The sequence below is a fragment of the Heteronotia binoei genome, chromosome 3 (assembly GCF_032191835.1).
Source record: "Heteronotia binoei isolate CCM8104 ecotype False Entrance Well chromosome 3, APGP_CSIRO_Hbin_v1, whole genome shotgun sequence".
Lineage (NCBI taxonomy): Eukaryota > Metazoa > Chordata > Lepidosauria > Squamata > Gekkonidae > Heteronotia > Heteronotia binoei.
This window is the reverse complement of record NC_083225.1, coordinates 45,463,394-45,482,464: the sequence shown is the minus strand read 5'-3', so window position 1 is coordinate 45,482,464 and position 19,071 is coordinate 45,463,394. Positions and strand designations below refer to the sequence as shown.

The 19,071-nt window shown below is 41.6% G+C and overlaps 1 protein-coding gene across 1 annotated transcript; it reads left to right on the top strand.

Moving 5' to 3' along the window:
* Positions 1–4,994: 4,994 nt before the first annotated feature.
* Positions 4,995–16,616, top strand: ARGLU1 (arginine and glutamate rich 1). The gene is made up of 4 exons (XM_060233692.1): positions 4,995–5,566; positions 12,233–12,458; positions 14,775–14,858; positions 15,800–16,616. Exons 1-4 carry the CDS (start codon positions 5,202–5,204, stop codon positions 15,962–15,964), a joined length of 840 nt encoding a protein of 279 aa, XP_060089675.1. The 5' UTR covers positions 4,995–5,201; the 3' UTR covers positions 15,965–16,616.
* The last annotated feature ends 2,455 nt before the right edge of the window (positions 16,617–19,071 follow it).

The following is a 19,071-nucleotide window of genomic DNA, read 5'->3' as shown; positions in this document are numbered from 1 at the left end:
AGAGCGCCTGCTTCGGCTGCAACACCACTGAGGATGTTCTTCGCAGCTGAGAATGAAACGTCTGGAAGGAAAACTTTCTCCAGTAGAACACGGCACTTGAGCCCGAAAGATTCTACAAACCCTAATGATATTACCAGCTGTGAAAACCTGAAATCTTTGATAATATGCTACTGCATTTGTTTTCCATCAGTGATATCCAGCCAAGAAGGGGTAGTGCATACTAGAAAATTCATTATATCCCTCTGTGTTGTTGGATAATTAAGTGTTCTTTCACAAGGTGGAAATCACCTTCCTACCTAGACTCTGCTGAGCTGGCTATGATCCATGCCCTCATAATGAGGTTGCCAGCCAGGGCTGTAGTCAGCAGGGAGAGGGGCACAGGGGTGTTGCCCTCTATAGAGTCTGCACCACCCCCACCCAATCTTCCCTTTCACAAGTGCACTGGCCCTGTGTCCCCATCCCCTGTTGGCTACGGCCCTGTTGTCAGCTTCAGATTGGGAAGTACCTGGAGATTCTGGGGGTGTAGTCTGAGGAGGTATCATGCCTTAGGCCTACAGGACTTGGAGACGCCTGTGTAGGAGTAGCTACAGGGTTTACATTTCCCAGGATCCCTTCTGTCCCTCTGATTGGGTGAAAGCAGTTTTGGAGGGAAAACCTGCCAGAAAGGGTTGTTTTCTCTGGAGGGTCTGTGGACAGAGGAATGTTATTTCTGGAAAAGCTGCAGCTAGAGGGTGCTCTCACTCAAAGGTGAGTCTATTGAAGTTAGAGGAAAGGAATGTTTAGGTAGTTGCATCAGAGTTTTTATTTCTTTGTACCAATCTTTACTGTTCCTATCTTCACTGTTGCAGTAAAATGTTTTTAAACCCACTTGTTTCTGAGCACTTATAATAATCCTCTTGTTATCGTTAAACTGCCTGCATCCTCATGTCTCTTCAGTCACAGATAAAAGGGTTTGCTAATAAGGAAGACAAGGGTGGTTGGGTGCTCTGGGCCCTCCCATACAGACCTTTATTAGAGTGGTGGCAGCCAACAGGAGGCCCTTCCTGGTCCCCTGTGGTATGACAAGAGGGCAGGGTTAGGGGAGGGGAGGGGCTTTGATTGAGTATAATGGATTATAATCCACCTTCCAAAGCTGCCATTTTCTCCAGATGAACTGTATCTCTTATCTCCACAGGATATCAGTTGTAATACCAGATATCCAACCGTCAGCTGGAGGTTGGCAACCCTACCCCATAACTTTGAGACTGTACTGCTACAACACTATCTGTGTGGGGCTACTCTTTTTTTTTCTTTTTCTTTTTGAAAATTTTAAAGTTTTATTAAGAAGAAAAAATACAAGTAAAAGAAAAGACAAAGAAATAAAATAAAAATAGACATAGAATACATAAACAATCATCTCTCGCAAACCACAAACAAGATAGATACAAACAATCAACTGTCTAACAACTAACATCTACCCAACCATACACACTGGGAGATGGAGAGAGTTAAGCATCAAAAAAGGCAAAGGGGGAAAAACCCCATGGTTACTCTGATCCGACACCTCTGCTTTTAACCCATTTATAAATAGGGTCCCATTCCTCTTGACATTTTTGCACATTGCCATTTCTTAATCTTGTGGACATTAGATCAGATTCTGCGGCTACCAACAATGTATTAATAAATTCCTCTCTATTGGGAATTTCCCCATTTTTCCAATATTTGGCATACAAAATTCTAGCTGTGGTAACTATATACAGTAAGAGTTTCAATTTAGAAAGAGGCAAGCTTTGTCTACAGATATTTAACAAATACAATTCCGGCACATGGTTAATTTGCATTTTTAAAATTTTTTGGATCCAAACATTAACTTGTGACCAATATTTTTTAGCATATTTACATTTGTGTGGGGCTACTCTTGAAGGTGACCTGACAATGTCACTTGGTATAAAAAGCAGCAGTTCATGTACTAACTACAGCTCCCAGGCATGACTATATGATCCCAATTTAACATAATTTTTCTTTGATGCCTATTTGCTTCCTGTTCAAATTTGAGGTGCTGGTTCTTACAATAAAGTCCTATGTGCCTTTGGATCGACCTATCTGAAAGACGGTCTTACAAAGACTCCCTCTCCTGATAAGAGTTAATGCACCAATTAAGGCACCCCAGGGCTTTCTCTCTTGAGTGTCCCATCTCTGAATTCCAAGAGATCTTCCATGACTCATGGATGCTCCTTCTAAGCCATTACACCCTTTCTTTGGAACAGCCTTCCAGAGGAGATGAAGAGGTGTCTAGTGTAGTTTTGATAGCAAGGTAAAGCCTTCCTGTTCAAAGACTTTTGAGGGCAATTTAATTTAATTAAACCATGAAATTTAGGGCATGTAGCGAAGACGGATTTAGGACTTTTTTTGGTCTTTTTGTATTTATAGTGCTTTATCACATCTGTATGGTGTGGTTTATACCTGCATTTATAAGCCATCGTAAACCACTCTTTGACACTGGGAAGGGCAAGATATAACATTTTATTAAACAAATAGATCCAGATGGGCTGCTGTGTTCATCTGAAGCAGAAAACAAAGTTTGAGTCCAGTGGCACCTTTAAGACCAACAAAGTTTTTTTCAAGGTATGAATTCAAGGAGTCTCAGAACAGCTTACAATCTCCTTTCCTTCCTCTCCCCACAACAGACTCCCTGTGAGGTAGGTGGGGCTGAGAGAGCTCTGAGAGAACTGTGACTGACCCAAGGTCACCCAGCTGGCTGCATGTAGAGGGGGAAAATCAAACTCAGTTCTCCAGATTACTCTGCCACTTTTAACCACCATACCACACTGGCTTTCACTTGTGTGTGCACATGAAAGCTCATAGTTGGTCTTAAAAGTGCCACTGGGCTCAATGTTTGGTCTATTAAGCAAATAAATAACATGTTGCTTCCAAATAACGATGTTTAAAATTGCATCCACGAAGCCTAATCCTATGTATGATTCATTGGGAAATAATTTCTTTTGAATTCAATTTACTCTTATTGAAGCATATATATATATATATAATTGTAGCATAATCACTGCTATAATACTGCCTCATTTCTCTGTCTGCCCCACCCATTAATACCTTACATTCCCTTCTTTTTTCAGGGTATTTGTGCTAGTATACCCACAAGGGGATTTCAGGGTATTTGTAGTAGGAGTATACCCACCATGCTTAAGTATACAATGAAATTACAACAGTTCAAACACCAACAGGAGTTCCTCGCAATAAAATGAAACTGGAGCTTTTTGTGACCAACAGCAGGGGAAGTATGGTGGAGCGGTTAAAGTCTCAGCCTCAGATCTGGGACAATCCGTCTGAGATCCTCACTCTGCTATGGAAGCTTGCTGGGTGACCTTCAGAGCCAATCATACTCTTTTAGTGAAGCCTGTCTCACAGAGCTGTTGTGAGGATGAAACGAGGGAAACTGCTTTGAATCCTTCTTGTAGAGAACAGTGGTGTACAAATTTTTAAAAATAAAATACAGCCTTCAGGACTTCACTCCCTGCCCCAATGTGTGGGAATTTGGGGGGCAAAATGGCATAAGAGTTTCTTTAATGCAAATTAATATTCTGTGCTTTGACTTTTCATCCATCCATCTTGCACTATAGCAAGGGCTCTGCTGTTCTTGACTTCACTGTTAGTAATGCAGATGCATTTGGGTGTATTATTTTAAAGACCTCCAGCAATTTTGCCTTGTGTTTGGAAATTTACTCCTGAATTTTTTCCTTCATAACAGAGATGAAATAAAATCTGATTCAGTAAAATCTCTAGTAATATATTTCTCTTCCCCAGAAAATACTTATGCAGGATTTTTTTTTCAAAAAAAATATTTAAAGTGCTACAAAATTTGTTTACTTTTTGCAAGGTGGTCCCTAAATTAGGGGGCTCTGGAAACCTATTCAGGGCAAGTACATTTTGTAGAAAGGTCTACTTATAATTTTTTGTGCAACTTTTCCTTCCAAAGATCTTAGGGCTGCACACCAGAATTCTACTTATCCTCACAACAACTCTGTGAAGTACACTAGGCTGATAGAGACGGTCAACCAATGAGTTTCATAGCAAGTGGAGCCTCCCCAATGGCCAGCCTAGGGTTGCCAATCCCCAGGTGGGTATGCAGCAGAAAAGTCACACGGACAGAAGATTTGAACAAAATCCCCAGGTGGAGGCAGGGGATCTCCTGGTTTGGAGGTCCTCCCCACCACTTCAGGGTCATCAGAAAGCGGGGGTGGGGGGAAGAGAAATGTCTGCTGGGCACTCCATTATTCCCTATGGAGACTGATTCCCAAAGGGCATAATGGAGAATTGATCCACAGGCCTGGGACTCAGGGGGGGGGGGACTGTTTTTTGAGGTAGAGGCACCAACCAGTGCCTCTCTTCCAAACACTCTCCAAGTTTCAAAAAGATTGGACCAGGAGGTCCAATTCTATGAGTCCCAAAGGAAGGTGCCCCAATCCTTCATTATTTTCAATGGAGGAAAGGCATTTAAAAGGTGTGCTGTCCCCTTAAATGTGATGCCCAAAACTCCCTTTGGAGTTATGCTTGTCATACTCTTGCTCCTGGCTCCACCCCCAAAGCCCCCAGATATGGGTGGCCAATGATAGCTCTAGATTTTTTTTGCCTACAACTCCCATCAGCCCCAGCCATTGGCCATGCTGGCTGGGGCTGATGGGAGTTGTAGGCAAAAAAACATCTGGAGAGCTACCGTTGGCCACCCCCAGTAGGCCAGCCCAGTCCAACGACAGCGCCACATTAGCACTTCGCGGCATGTCTGCCATTTCCATCATCTCCCAGGGTCCTCTTCCAGACACCCAGTCCCTGCACAAAAGCAGCAGCCGGGAGACTCCTTTCTCCCGCTCCAGCATGTCCGGAGCAGGCACTTCGGCTTGCACCCGAACCAACTCAGATCCCCCGTTCGGCCATTTCCGGAAAATCCCGTCGGAACGTCTTCGGGCCTTTCCGTGCCGGACTGCGGCGCATTCTCTCGTCCAAGGCGCGACGCCACGGTGCATTGTGGGTTGCGCGGTGCATTGTGGGGCGGGAGGAAGGTGGAGAAGCGCCTGCCTTGGGAGTCGGGCAGCCGCCATCTTGTCTGATCGCCGCTGGGCCTCGGGCCTGCTCCGGTAAAGGCGTCGCAGGAGAAGGCGAATGCCCTTCCGGCTACGCTAAGGACCGCGAAGCCGGGCGAGGCGCTCGGGATGGGCCGCTCCCGCTCGCGGAGCTCGTCCCACTCCAAGCGCGTCAAGAGCTCCAAGCACAACAAGAAGAACCGGAGCCGCTCGCGGTCCCATTCCCGGGAGAAGGAGCGGGCCCGCAAGCGCTCCAAGTCGCGGGAGAGCAAGCGCAGCCGGCGGCGGGAGTCCCGCTCCAGATCGCGCTCCAACACCGCCCCGTCCCGCCGAGACAGGGAACGGGAGCGGGACAGGGAACGCGAGCGCGCCTCCTCCCCGCCCGACCGCATCGACATCTTCGGCCGCACCGTCAGCAAGCGCAGCAGCCTCGACGAGAAACAGAAGCGGGAGGAGGAGGAAAAGAAAGCCGAGTTCGAGAGGCAGCGGAAAATGTGAGCCTGCAGCGAGCGAGCGGGCAGGGCGGAGGGGGGAAGAAGCCGGGTGGCAGGGCCTGGTTTGACGGGAGAGAGGGGGCAGAGGAAGGAGACTCTTCTCTCCCACCCCCTTCCCTTTGTAGGGCTTCAGAGGGACAACGGGCAAGTGGAGGACCTTGGACGGAGAGGCCTCGGCGCTCAGAAAAGCACTGGGGGGACGGATGCTGCAGGTGGGGGAGGGCGCTGTCAAAAGCGTCTTTGCAGGGAACGCTGCTGAGAACGGTGGGCGGGGGCCCGCCTAACACGTGTTAGGACGCTGCTTCTGACTGGCCGCATCTTTCGTGTCCCGGTCCTCCCCGCCTGAATGCGACAGGAGGACGGCCCCTTTTTGTCGTTCCCTATCTGTTCTCCAGTCGGCTTTCAGCAAACAAGCCCCCCCCCCCGCCTCATTTTATTTGCAGATAGTTTTACGCTCCTTCTCTTCCCTTGGGCCACTCTTGGCCTTTTCCTCTTTCCCAAGCTCTCAGTTTTCTGCCTCTTTCGACTGATGCGTGCAAGCCCGCTGTGCTTGGCCTACTCTTCCTTTCTGTGGTCTCTCGGCCCTGTATCTGCTCTTCATCTGGTCTGACTAATGCATATAAGCATGCTTCCTGTGAGCCTTTGCTTGTCTTGAAGGCGTGCATTGTTCTACTGCACGTTAGGTTTCTCCAGTGTGAAGCTCGGTTTGCTGCCATTCAAGTCTGAAGATAAGTCCAAGTGGGCGCCGTGTTGGTCTGAAGCGGTTGAACAAAGCAGGAGTCAAGTTGCACCTTTAAGACCAACAAAGTTTTATTCAGAACGTAAGCTTTCATGTGCTAAAAGGACACTTGTTCAGACGAGGGAATGAGGTACAAGTACCTGATCCCTTCGTCTGAACAAGTGTGCTTTTAGCACACGAAAGCTTATGATCTGAATAAAACTTTGTTGGTCTTAAAGGTGCAAATTGACTCCTGCTTTATTCAAGTCTGAAGTCAGCTGGGACAGAAAATTAGGCAAGGTTTATTTCAGTGGTTCTTAATCTTTAAATACACTGCTGTCTACTTTATAGGCAGTATTATCAAGACTGAAGCTGCAAGTAATGAAATTAGGACATAGAAACGCTACAGTCAAGGCAGGTTTGTTTATATGTAGATATGTGTATATAGTATGTACACCTTAGTTATATAATCATTGCCATCTGCCAGTTTTTTTTTAATGTTAGGTATGATTCTAGTTTGCTGTGTACCACTTGTTAAAGGGTCTGGGGAGAAATTTGGGGTTTTGTCTTCAGGACAGGGTGAGCAATATGACAAGTTCTCCTCTGTGGCTATCAAGAAATTATCACAGGTGGAGAGAAAGTGCTGTCTGAAATCTCAGCCGTCTCCAAAGATGGATTGGCCCAGGTAGTGAGGGAAGGAGTACGACCCCTATCCGTCTATTTAAAGGTTATGAAACTGTAGTCATGGGTTTCCTTCACAGGAAAACTTCCTTATTCTGCTTTGCTTTTGTTTTGACACTGTTTTACAATTATGACTACATTGTTATAAGTTCTTAAATTTAATGTTGTTGTTCAGCACTATACGAGATACTGACACAGAACTGGAAATAGCACTTGCTCTATACTTACAGGGCACAGTGTAATACAGACCCCCCTCTCGATATTTGATCGCTTTTGCTCTGCTTATGCTTTATTGTAGCAAAAGTAATCACTACATGGGAGGACTACCCTGTTCCTTCAGTGATGTACAAATTACACTAGACAGAAAGGGCTAGTGTAGTCTTGCCCAAAGGGCTTCTGGGCTGCTAACAGTTCAGAACTGAGGCACACTAGAGACTTCCTTAAGTGAATACTGTAGATGCAAACCATTCAATAAATTTAGATAGATCAGTCAGAGGAGTGCTTTGAAGAATGGGATCAGTAGAAACTGATCATTGTGTGTGCGTGGATGCGCGTGCATGATGCTGAAGCTTAGCTTTTATTTTGACGCTGTCAGAATTCCATTCTCAATGGTAAACACATCAGTGCTTCACAAGCAACATAAGTTGCATTTATATATGCTCAGTATTTTGACCATTGTTAAAATTGGATTAGATGCCTTATCTTCTGCCTTACTCATGGAAATAACTGTTAACATGACCAGATTTTGTGTCTTTAACAATTTAGTGTGGGATAAAACTATTGATGAATGTCATGGCGGCAGCATCTACGAGTGGAGAATTTTCTCATTCCCTGTGCATCCTGCTTATAAAAACTACCACTGTATATTCCATGATTACATTACATTATTCAGACAAATCAATCACTCTAATGAATAAGCCAATATAATTTACAAACTGGCTTTGAGCTGTTGTAACTTTTTAAAAAAATTATGAAGTTCTATTTACCTTAGAGAAATTATACTTCTTTCCATCAAAATTAAAGTTGTTACAGTATAGTGTCCTGGGGGATTTGAATGTTTAATATATTTTGTGTCTGCTAGTTTTTCAGATTGAAATAAGTTCACTTATCCTTTTTGAGTGAGCTCCATATGCACACACTTCTAAGTGTTTGACAGTGGTTGTGCATCAGTCTTATGATTTGTGAAGGGCTTTGCTTCTTGCACTGAAATGCTTGCACTGAAAGGTCAGTGGGTATCATGTCCTAATGAGAAGTAAAGCTTGATCCCTGATCCAAAGTGAAATGCGGAATTTGAAGGTGCTTAAGATGATTTTACAAAATCATTAAAATCTTGCTTTACATAAATCTTGTTCTGATTATGGAAGAAACCTTAGCTGGCAGTGTGTGTGTGTGTTTTTAAAGAATGCTGACATTGCACATGTGCACTGTAAATACACTGGGATTATAGAGTGAATAGATTAAAAAGTTCAGTGCTGAAGATCAAAATGGTCAAAGAAACGGCAGACATTTAGAAGGACCTTGGTGGCAAATACACAGTTTGGTGGCAAATACACACTTAGCATCTATAAGGCTTGATCCTGGTCTCTTGAGTTAAAAATGGCTCTCTGTGATAGGTTGCTTAATACCTTGGAGAGCTGCTGTGCATTAGTAGAGGGCTGCATGAATCAACGGCCTTTCAGCAGAAGGCAGTTCCTCCTATTTTTATACTTGTTGAGACGGATATAATTTTCTGCATAACTTTCACACTTGTGCCCTTACATTGCTGTTAAAAGTACTTGCCTGATAAACTAGAAAGAACGGGTGTCCACTTATGGTTATGTGTGGGCAATCCGCTTTGCCTGCAACCCCAGAAAACTTGGCTGTGACTTGGTCAAAGCTCCCCCCAAGCTGCACAACAGCAGCATGCAGCCAGCACTGATTCTTTTTCAGTCTCCATAGATTGGTGCCAAAGTGCTTTGGGTTTTCACACAGGGTATCTCTTCTTGTATTTTCAGATTAGTTACATTGGAAAGGGCAAAGGATGTAAGGAACTCCTGTATGGATTCAAGTAATTCTGCATGACAACTACACTGTAGTATGGCTGCAGAGATTCTATCTTGTCATTTGTTTTAGTGCATAAAATGAGTCAATTTAATCTTAGCATGAATCCAGCCAGAAGTAATCATTGAAATATTTCAGTGACCAGGTTCTAAACAGATGCCTAACTTTCCAGTTGATGAAATGTCAACATCCTTTATTTTGAGATTTTTATGTGATGTTTCTCATCTTCATTATTGCAAAAAATAAGTTGAAGAATGTGATGAGATCAGGAGATAAGATTTACATTAATATTTTTCTCTTTCGTGAGGCTTAAAAGCATATTAAGATTACATGTTAATTTATATTTCAGGACACCAACTTTAAATAATACACATTTAACTGCATGTGGGACTCTGCTGGGTTCTCAGAATGATAAACATTGTGTTTTCCTAAAATAGACAGAACGCTCTAGCTCAGGGGTGTCAAACATGCAGTTTGGGGGCCGAATCAGCAACTGGCTGCCATCTGCTTCCTTCTCCCTATATCTTGCTTCCTTCTGCATCACAGCTTGCTTGCAAAGCTTGCTCAACTGCACAGGAGCTACAGAACAAAACCTCTGTTTTCTCCATTGGCTGAGGCTCCTCCCTTGGGGAGGAATAGCTTGCTTTGCCAGGCTCTCTCAATCGAACAGCAGAGCTACTGAGCCAAGTCTCTCTTCCTTATATTGACTGAGGCTCCTTCCCCACCCAGTCCCTGGGGAAGGAAGGAAAGAGCCAGAGCTGCTTTTGTCCAGTTCCCTGGATCCCATGGGAGAAATACAAAGAAAGCACTTTTAAGACCAATGAGTGCTAACGTTTTAAGCATGATTTAAGTTTTTCTTAAAAATATATTTTTGTTCGTCTGTGTTCTTTATAAAATTTCTATTTCAGCTACCTAATCTTAAATAGGTACACACATAACCTGGCCCAACATGCCTTGGCCCAACCAGACATGACCCGACCTAATAAGGTCTCTTTTATGTCAGATCCGGCCCTCATAACAAATGTGTTTGACGCCCCTGCTCTAGCTCATGCAGTACTTTTTTCCTGTGGTAGTTGATGCTTAGGCCACTGCAACATCAAAATTATGCAGTCGGAGCTACCCACTGGTCAAAGCTGTCTTATGCATTGACCTTAATTAAAGTTCTGCACATTAAAATTACCTTTGATCAGTCTGTATTTGCTTAAATAAGTTGTCTCTGTAGAGTAGCTGCAAGCTATATGGAGATGCATTTTGAGAAAGTTCTGTTACTAGCAAGCCACATGTAAAGTTTTATTAAATTAATTACCTTTCTACCACAAGGTGCCCAAGGCAGTGTACAATTTTAAAGAAGTATTTCATTGCAGACTATGTGTAATTAATTCACTAAACAGATCAGTTTGAGTTTTTAATTTGATTCATTTCTCTCTTTTTTGCATCTTCAGATTTTTATTTTGTCTTATGGCTGGCTGTGGCTCACTGGGCTGATGAGAGTATGTTTTAATTTTTTTTAAAAAGACACATTTTTTGTCATTAGATCAAAAAACCTTTGATTCACAAGGCCATTGTTTATATGTTGTTATAAGGATCAGAATAAAGAACTAGTAAGAGCCGCCTCTGGTTCAGTGGCGTGATGGTGGTCTCTCTGTAACTGTAATGTAATTGTCATGCATCATGAGCTGGGTACATAAGCAGACATAACTGTAGCCATATTGTGAGAATGCTGCAAAATAGGTAGGGTACTGCAGAATTGTCACAAACCATGGGAGAGTCAGTCTGCATGGTGTGGCCCTGGAATGTGCGCACTCGCCCCCATAACTATGGATTGATTCTTTTTATTCTGTTGCATTCATGAAAGAGCCTTCTGCCAGCACAAAGAGCCTATTGCTGGAAGAGAACATCTCTTCCTCCAGAAGAAGCTGTTTTGTTCTTCAGCAAGGCTATGTCACTAGGGTGATAGAATCATAGGATCCAACCTGATATTTATAGTAAGGTGGCTTTGTCTAATTAGGCACTTTTAAGCTCAGAAACATTATCTTCAGTGAGTGGTCCTTGGGGTGTGAGCTTTCGTGTGTAAGCATACTTCCTCAGACAAACTGGAATTGTATGAGTCATATATAAACTTTATAAACTTAGCTTGTCATTCCTGTTTGCATCTGTTAAAACATTTCATTATTTTGTATGCTAATTTGCTGTTTAACCTCTGCCTTATGTATATGGACTAGTAAGTTTCATTCCAGTTTGACTGAGGAAGTGTGCATTGCGCATAAAAGCTCACACACTGAATACAACTTGGTTGGTTTTAAAGGTGCCATTGGACTCGAACTTCTGTTGACTTCAGACTAGATGGTAGCATTTTTTGCTCTTACTTTACAGAATGAACCCTCCCCTCCCATAAATGTACAGAAGACAAAGAGTGGGATGTAGTTTGGTGATTGATTTCAAGGTGGTTACCAGTCAGGAAGGGGCTTTGTGGCATGTGGTACTCAAAACATTTTTGAGGCAGATCCTGTGTTATGTAGAAATAAACCAGTAGGGTTTGCGTATACATTAGTATCCTTGATATATGCTGCATCTGAAGACCCATTCCACTGAGAGCTGAAAGCAGTATTTGAGCTTGAGTTTTATATTTTTCTTCTGTTTTACTTTGATAAGTTTTCTTGAGGTGTTAAAAAGTTATATATATTTGCACTGTTTGTGTTGAAGGCATGGAGCCTATGTGATTAGAGTTTCAGGCCAGGCCTGGGGAGGACCATATTCAGATCTCTGCTGAGCTGTGACGCTTATACCTGTCAAGTCCATTGAAATCAGTGCTCTGCTGAGGATGGGACTGCAGGTCACCTTGACCTTGGGTAGATCTTTCACCTTTGATTCAGTCAGGGTAAGCTGATCTTGTGTGACTGCCCCTATTGCATAGAGCTATTTGGGCAAAATGGAGAAGGGGACGCCCTGTTGTATGCCCCCCTGAGCTGGACAGGAGGGCAACCTAAAATGTGACAGATTGGTAGCATCCATTTCAGATTGCAGTGAGAAATAAGTAGCATATTGGATAATACGTATGCTTGCAGCATTGCATCTTTTTCTGCTAAATAAAAAGCAAATACAGAAAGCAGGCTTAGTGTGTATGTGTACCTGTTAGTGTTGTATGTAGGAAGAAGAAAGCCATCTAATAAATTCCAGTTGACTGCTTGAGGTGACTACTTCTTTACTTTTTATTTCTGTTTCTACAGTCGGCAGCAAGAAATAGAAGAGAAGCTTATCGAGGAAGAGACAGCCCGAAGAGTGGAAGAACTTGTGGCCAAAAGAGTGGAAGAAGAACTAGAGAAACGGAAAGATGAAATTGAGCGGGAAGTTCTTCGCAGGGTTGAGGAGGCTAAGCGCATCATGGAAAAACAGTTGCTCGAAGAACTCGAGCGACAGAGACAAGCTGAACTTGCGGCACAAAAGGCTAGAGAGGTAACGCTCGGTCGTTTGGAAAGTAGAGACAGTCCATGGCAAAACTTTCAGTGTCGGGTTGTGCCTCCTGTTGCGTTGAGAAGGAGATGGAATACAGCAAATCTAATTCCCTTCTTGTGTAAACTTGCATTGCTACGAAACCTAATTTCTGAGTTATTCAGAGGAGCTCACTGATACCTAAAATGGTTACTCTCCTAAAACTTGTGCAAGGATTCTTGAATTTTAATGGAACTGATCTTCATATTTGAGAATTGTTTGAAACTTTTGCCATGGCTGCAGGATATATCCACAGTCCTTTCTTACTGGGGGAAGGGGTTAAACAATCTGTGACTATGTATCCCTCATTTGTTTTGTCTTACCTAGACTGTAAGAGGCTTCATGCCTTCAGTCAGGGGAAAAAAATTTAAAAACACAGGGTTTAGCACTGAGTTGCTGAACCTTTTCTTAGCTACTCTTATTTTCCCTTTTAAGCAAACATGCATTCTTCTTGAACACGCAGTGGACACATTCTGGAATGCTGGTCCTATTTCTTCACAAAAAGGCTTATGCTAGATTCATGAGATCAGTTTTTCAGTGACTACTAACAACTCCTTCTTTTTCTCTAGACTAGAGAGTTGTAAAAGAGCAGGTTGTCCTTGTCTCTGAAGTGTTGAGCTAAACATGTGACTTCTTCTGTCAGCAGCTGGAGCAGAAGCTGAAAATGTCTTTCTGTGAGACAGTAATTTGCTACTGGAGGTTTTGATGCTTGCCAGCACTAATCACTCCAGGATCCTAAAATTCCAAGTTAGACTACTTTAACCTTGACTGAAAATAGTCCCGATTCAGTTCTCACTACATACGTCTATGTATCTGGTGATCTAACTTGAGTGGGCATAGTTTATAAGTTGGGAATAACAGAAAGACTTCAGTAAGATACTTTTTCCTTCAGGGCTTTTGCTAATAATACAGCATCTTTACAATTCACAGTAATTGCATGTGCCGTAAATTCAGCAAAACTAAAATGTTGGCTTTCAATAACTTTAAAAAACTGCTGAATTATATAAGGTTGCAAATAATTTTTTTTGCAAATCTTTGTACAATGGATTTTGGCTGAAGCAGTGGTCACTTCCCCAAAGGGTAGCTGACTGAGCAGAAGTGGGGTCAGTGTGATGTTGGCTTACCTCATCCGGGTTATTGCTGTGCAGCATCACCTTGAATTCCTGGAGTGAAGGGTGCCAACCTGTAGCTGGTTACTAGACGTAGCAAGAAGGACTTCCGTCCCATACTTGCTTTGTTTCCCTTTCATTATATTTTTGTGCAGACCTCTGGCTGATTCTAAAAAACCAATCTAAATATTAAAATAACATGAATATACAATGACAGTAACTGAAATTACATCTGAACCTCATTGCAATCTTTTTGCTTATGGTTTGCATAACAGAGTCTCTTTAATTTAAAGGAAACTCAAGTTTCCCAGTTTCATTTCCCTATCTGCCTTTCTCTGGACTTCTGAATTCTAGTATAAAATCGTAGCATGACAGTTTCATGACTGTCGTTAAAGCTCGTCACACTAAAGAATGTCCGGTCCCTTTCCCCCACGAAGGAACCCCCCCACAGTTCCATGGAGTATGGATTACCATTTGTACTTTTCGCTAACAGTGAATGTATTTTTCTTATTAATTGTTTGCCTTAGGAATGTTTTATATATATTTTTTGTTCCTTCTTACCGTAAACATCTGCATTCCTCAGCTCAGCCTTCCTTGTATGTTGTTTCTTTATAAATGGTTGAGCTGCTGATGCAGGCATTGCCAAGCTAACAGTACAAATCATTTTAAAGAGGAAGCTGGCGCGTATGGCAGCCGAGGAGCACACTCTGCAGGACACTGGACAAGACAGTAAATATTCAACTTTTAATGCTGATTAAAGGAGTATAGGTAAAGAATACGTAGGTATACATGATTGGTGAGACAAACTATTCACTTTATTTATATTTTATATATTACTCTTTTAATTTGGTAAATAACTATCCAGTTTTTTTGTAGTTGTCCTTGTTGATTTGTGTGATATTAAAAAAAATACTAGTAATAAATGGCTAGGGTTCTCTGACTAGGGAGGGTTTAGTTGGTTGCTGTTTGAACTGGGAGGGATGATTTTAAATCTAGAGCTAGAAACCAATTTTAGTGGCTGCACAGTTTGCTTTTTTTGAAAGACAAAAAGACGGTGGCTGTAAAGCTGCCCCTTTAAGTCAGTTCGCAGAAGGAATTCCTAGGAAGTCTAGTGCAGATGGGTGAGTGAGTATTTTACTTCTCTAACATCTTACCCTGTCCTCCCCTTTAGGAGGAAGAGCGTGCAAAGCGTGAGGAGCTAGAGCGAATACTAGAAGAGAACAATCGAAAAATCGCAGAAGCACAAGCTAAATTGGTAAGCAGAATTATAATTTAGAGTTGTAGAAATGATAGGCTGCAATCTGACACAAAGCCCTTGGGCTTGTTGAATTTAATGGTATTTAGCTTTGGGTTGGGTTATGGCTAGAGGGTTGGATCTGAAGACATTTCATTTTGTGGGGGAGATACTTCCTTTTGCTCACAGGTTTGCTCATTTCCCCATCCCTGGAATGCATCTCCAGAGAGTTGGGGAAACTCATGAGAAAGTTTGCTGAAGGTTGGGAAGGCCTTGGGTTGAATTGCAGCACAGAGACTGGATCCAGGCTTGTGAGCAGAGTGCAGTTCTGTGTCAATTGTAGAAGGTTCTATAGCTGTCTTTGTGCTTGTACAAACTTTAGTGCATACAGAACATCATCTTTGAATTTAGTTTCCTTTTTTTCACACAGTATTCTAGCACAAGGTGTAAAACAGCTCTCTTACGCAGCAAAGCACTTCTGAATCCAACCTAGAAGGCTTGGTTTTTATAAAAAAAATAATGCCTAGTCCCACTAAAGCGAATAGTTTTTTTTAAAAAAAAAGTCAAAATCTGTGATTATGAGAATTTGGCAACGATTTTTTTAAGTTAACTTTACAAATGCTTTACTGGGTTTATAGAGCATGCTATGAGAAAGTGTAAAATATTTTAAACTCTTAAGAAATAATTGTGATAGGTGAAGAACTTTAAGGTTTCTGTAGAGTAATACGGATATTGATTTTTTTTTAGGCCAATTGGCTTGTAAGTGGAGGTTGCAATCTGCAGACTTGATCACCAGTCATAGTTGTTTAGCTTGACCCTAATGCTGAAGAACAGCAATTAGGCTCTTCCCCGCAAATGTGAGCTACAGTGCTGGGTTCCAGTTTGATAGTGCTGAAGCAACAAAATACTACATAAGAGCAGCTACTCGTGTTATATGCTGTTCTGTTATTTTCCCATTACAGGCTGAAGAACAGTTGAAAATCGTTGAAGAACAAAGAAAAATTCATGAGGAGAGGATGAAACTAGAGCAAGAGAGACAACGTCAGCAAAAGGAAGAGCAAAAAATTATCCTGGGCAAGGGAAAGTCTAGGCCAAAACTGTCATTCTCACTAAAGAGTCAGGATTAAATTTCAGCTCCGAACTCTTAATGGAAAATGAAACAAACTTTGTATAGTAGCTTCATGTTGAAGTGTTTTTTTTATTTTTCTTTTGTGATTTTTTTTTCTTTTTGGACGTCTGAAAAGTTAGCTTGTTCTAATAGGGGCTGTGCTCTGCATCTCTCTTTTTACTTCCATTTGAGTTAAATCCTTATCAGATCATTGTCTTTTTTTTTTAAAAAAAAGAGTAAATCTATTCTCATCCACTTTGTTTCTGAGGTAAAGTGACTTGAAGCAGGTCGGGTCGCTTCATCAATTATGTATGGTCTGATAAGGTTTTTACTGACCCACCGATCTCAGAGTTATACTCTGACATTAACTTTTAATGCTGGTTCTGCTGGCTTTTAAAAGAAAGTTTGGCAAAGGTATTGGCAGATTTCCACGGTGTACTTGGATCCTCAGTGGTTTGTTATTTTGGTGTCCTATGATACTATCCCACTGTTGTGCTTGATGTTCCCGATAACAGGTAAGGAAAAAGTTGGTCAGTGTTGCTGGAGGTGTGTAAAGGGAGTTCAGTATTTGTCTTTACTAGAATTGTTTTTATTCCACTGATGAGAGTCAACCAGCATTCCCAATTGTGTAAATAATCCGATTTGCCGAATAAAGTGAAGTCTTAAATTCATATGCTTTAAGTACATTTTTTACTTGCATGTATATTTACTTTAACAAATGGCAGTTTCTTTTACCACCCTCAAAAGCACACAAGAATTAAGTCACCTCTAGACTTTTTTTTTTTTTTTGCATATTTCGAACGCCAGGCTTGCAAATACGATCACAGCTCCTGCAGTTGTGCTGTTAGGTGGTTGTTCTTGGCTTTTGGTGGTTTTATTTTGAGGGGGCCTTTAAAATCTACAGCGTTTCTCTGTTTGGATGGGATCCAAAGAGTGAGTTAGGCTCATGGCTGGTGCTAGTCCGGTGGAATTGTTGGCTTTGGGTACTCCCCTTACTTTCAGAGCTCTTTGTCGTGTGCCATTGGGAGAGGAGGTGTTGTTAGGGAGCAGCAAGTTGAAAGTTCCTCAGGCTCACAAAACAGGTTTTCTAACTCTTGATCCCTGCCTTTGGTTTCATTTTCTCTAGAGCATGTTGCACAAGTGAAGACTGTCAGGTGTGTTTTTCAGTTGCTGCTGCAGTATTCCTGGAAGTGTTTGCTGACACTTTGGCCTGCATAATAGCAGTGGCTTAGAAGCCTGATAGAAGTGTGTGTGTAATATATAAAATTTCCATATCCCATTCTAAGCACTTATTTTCTGGCACAGCAGATTCACATTTGGATTATTAGAATTTTATAACCTTTTGGGGGATAATTTTGTAGGCAGGAATACAGTGGAATGCTAAGTTGGAGCAAGAAACGGTTGACCTGTGAGTCCTCTGGCCATTTGGATCTGCTTGCTTTTGTCAATCCAGGAATATTTTTGAGACTAGATTGAAAATGAATCCATCAAACAAATATTCCCCCACAGCTTTGTCCATTGCCGTGTACTGTTTCTCTAACACCGCATCTATAGTGCATTCTTTATGTCTTCATTAGAGCAGTTTAATCAAAATGATCAAAGTGTCATAAAAGAACTAGTGCTAATCCCTTCTAGTTTTGCAAATGGGTAACTTCTTTGATGCCAGATTTTTCAACATGTGGCCCAGATATGGCGTGGCCTCGTGTTTTACTTGGAGTTATAGTATAAAAGGCTGGCAGGGAAATACATAGTTGAACTCTAAAGGTCAATTAATTTTTGAATATGTTTGTAATAAATTAATACTACTGTAAGCATTGTGCTTTTCTTACTTCAGCTTGTACTAGTCTAAAACATAGCAATATCCTTCTTATCTCTGGAAACAGTAGGGGCAAGCTCAGGTTGCAGCTGGAAGGATCTTTTAAAGCTATTTTTGTGTAGAAGGATCTTTTAAAACTATGTTGTGTGATCTAAGTTTAGTTCAGCTCTCCCCCCCCCCAGAAAAAAAGAATAATGGACTGAAATACTTGATATCTTGTATTATTATGCTTTCTTCCTGTCTTAAAGAAAACTTTTCAAGGGGGAGGGAAGACACAGACACAGAATTTTAACCTGTAAAATAAAATGGAAGCCTGATAGCACTGAAGCATCAACTGACTAATGTGACCATATTTTCTAACATCAACTTATGATATGCTTAGAAGTCTCCCTGTAGAATGAACCAGTGCTCTCCTAGACCCCCCCAGCAGAGAAAAGAGGGACTGCTGTGTAGCACTACTTTACTGAGCTTGAGACAATTCATGTTTCAATAGGCTATTGTGATAATCTTATAGATTCCTAACATTAGAGGTACATAGATTCAAATGTCTGTACAAACAAGTGTATGTTAATCCTGACTATGTTAGAAACAATTTCCTTCAGTCTTTGGTTGAAATACTTTCAGATGTCCAGGTGTTTGGAAATATAACTTGAGTACCAGCAGTTTGAGAAATGATTTGACTGTATGGTACAAATTCCAAAATATTATTTGCTTAACATTTTATGAGACGCCTTTATGCAGTATTCAAATAAAATCATTAATTCTTTTGCACAGGATGGTGGAATTGGTGGTCAGGATCCTTAAGCGTCTTAAGCAATGCATATATAAACTGGCCTTTCTAGTTTTTTTTTTCCTTGAAGCAAAGATGGTATTGAATTTAATAAAAATATGGAGCACTAAGTTACATCATTGAGTGCTGTGGTTCATAGCAATATAGCTTAATTCGCCCTACAGGGCTAAAATGTCTTTTTTGTTTGTTTCCTTGCATTGAAAATGCTGTTAGGACTTAAAACTCTGTAGTTTAAAATCTGTAGTTAAAAGTTTTGTTATTTCCCGGTGCTTTTCTGCATACAAAGAACAGGTTGAGATTATTCAAATACAATTCTGCATTTGAAATTCCAAAACAAAATAGTGTAATACTTTTTCATTAGTTGTTTTTTAGATGGACCTATTTTTTTCCCATCCTTTTGAGGTTGGTAAAATGAGTACCCAGCTTGCTGGGGGGAAAGTGTAGATAACTGGGAAGGCAATGGCACACTACCCTGTAAAAAGCGTGTAGTGAAAACGTCGTGATGCGACATCACCCCAGA

What these genes read in the sequence shown, in the direction of transcription:
- ARGLU1 (XM_060233692.1), top strand. Translation starts at nt 5,202, where the DNA reads ATGGGCCGCTCCCGCTCGCGGAGCTCGTCCCACTCCAAGCGCGTCAAG. An exon ending in TTCGAGAGGCAGCGGAAAAT is followed by an intron (nt 5,567 to 12,232) that starts GTGAGCCTGCAG and finishes CTGTTTCTACAG; the next exon opens with TCGGCAGCAAGAAATAGAAG. An exon ending in CGGCACAAAAGGCTAGAGAG is followed by an intron (nt 12,459 to 14,774) that starts GTAACGCTCGGT and finishes CCTCCCCTTTAG; the next exon opens with GAGGAAGAGCGTGCAAAGCG.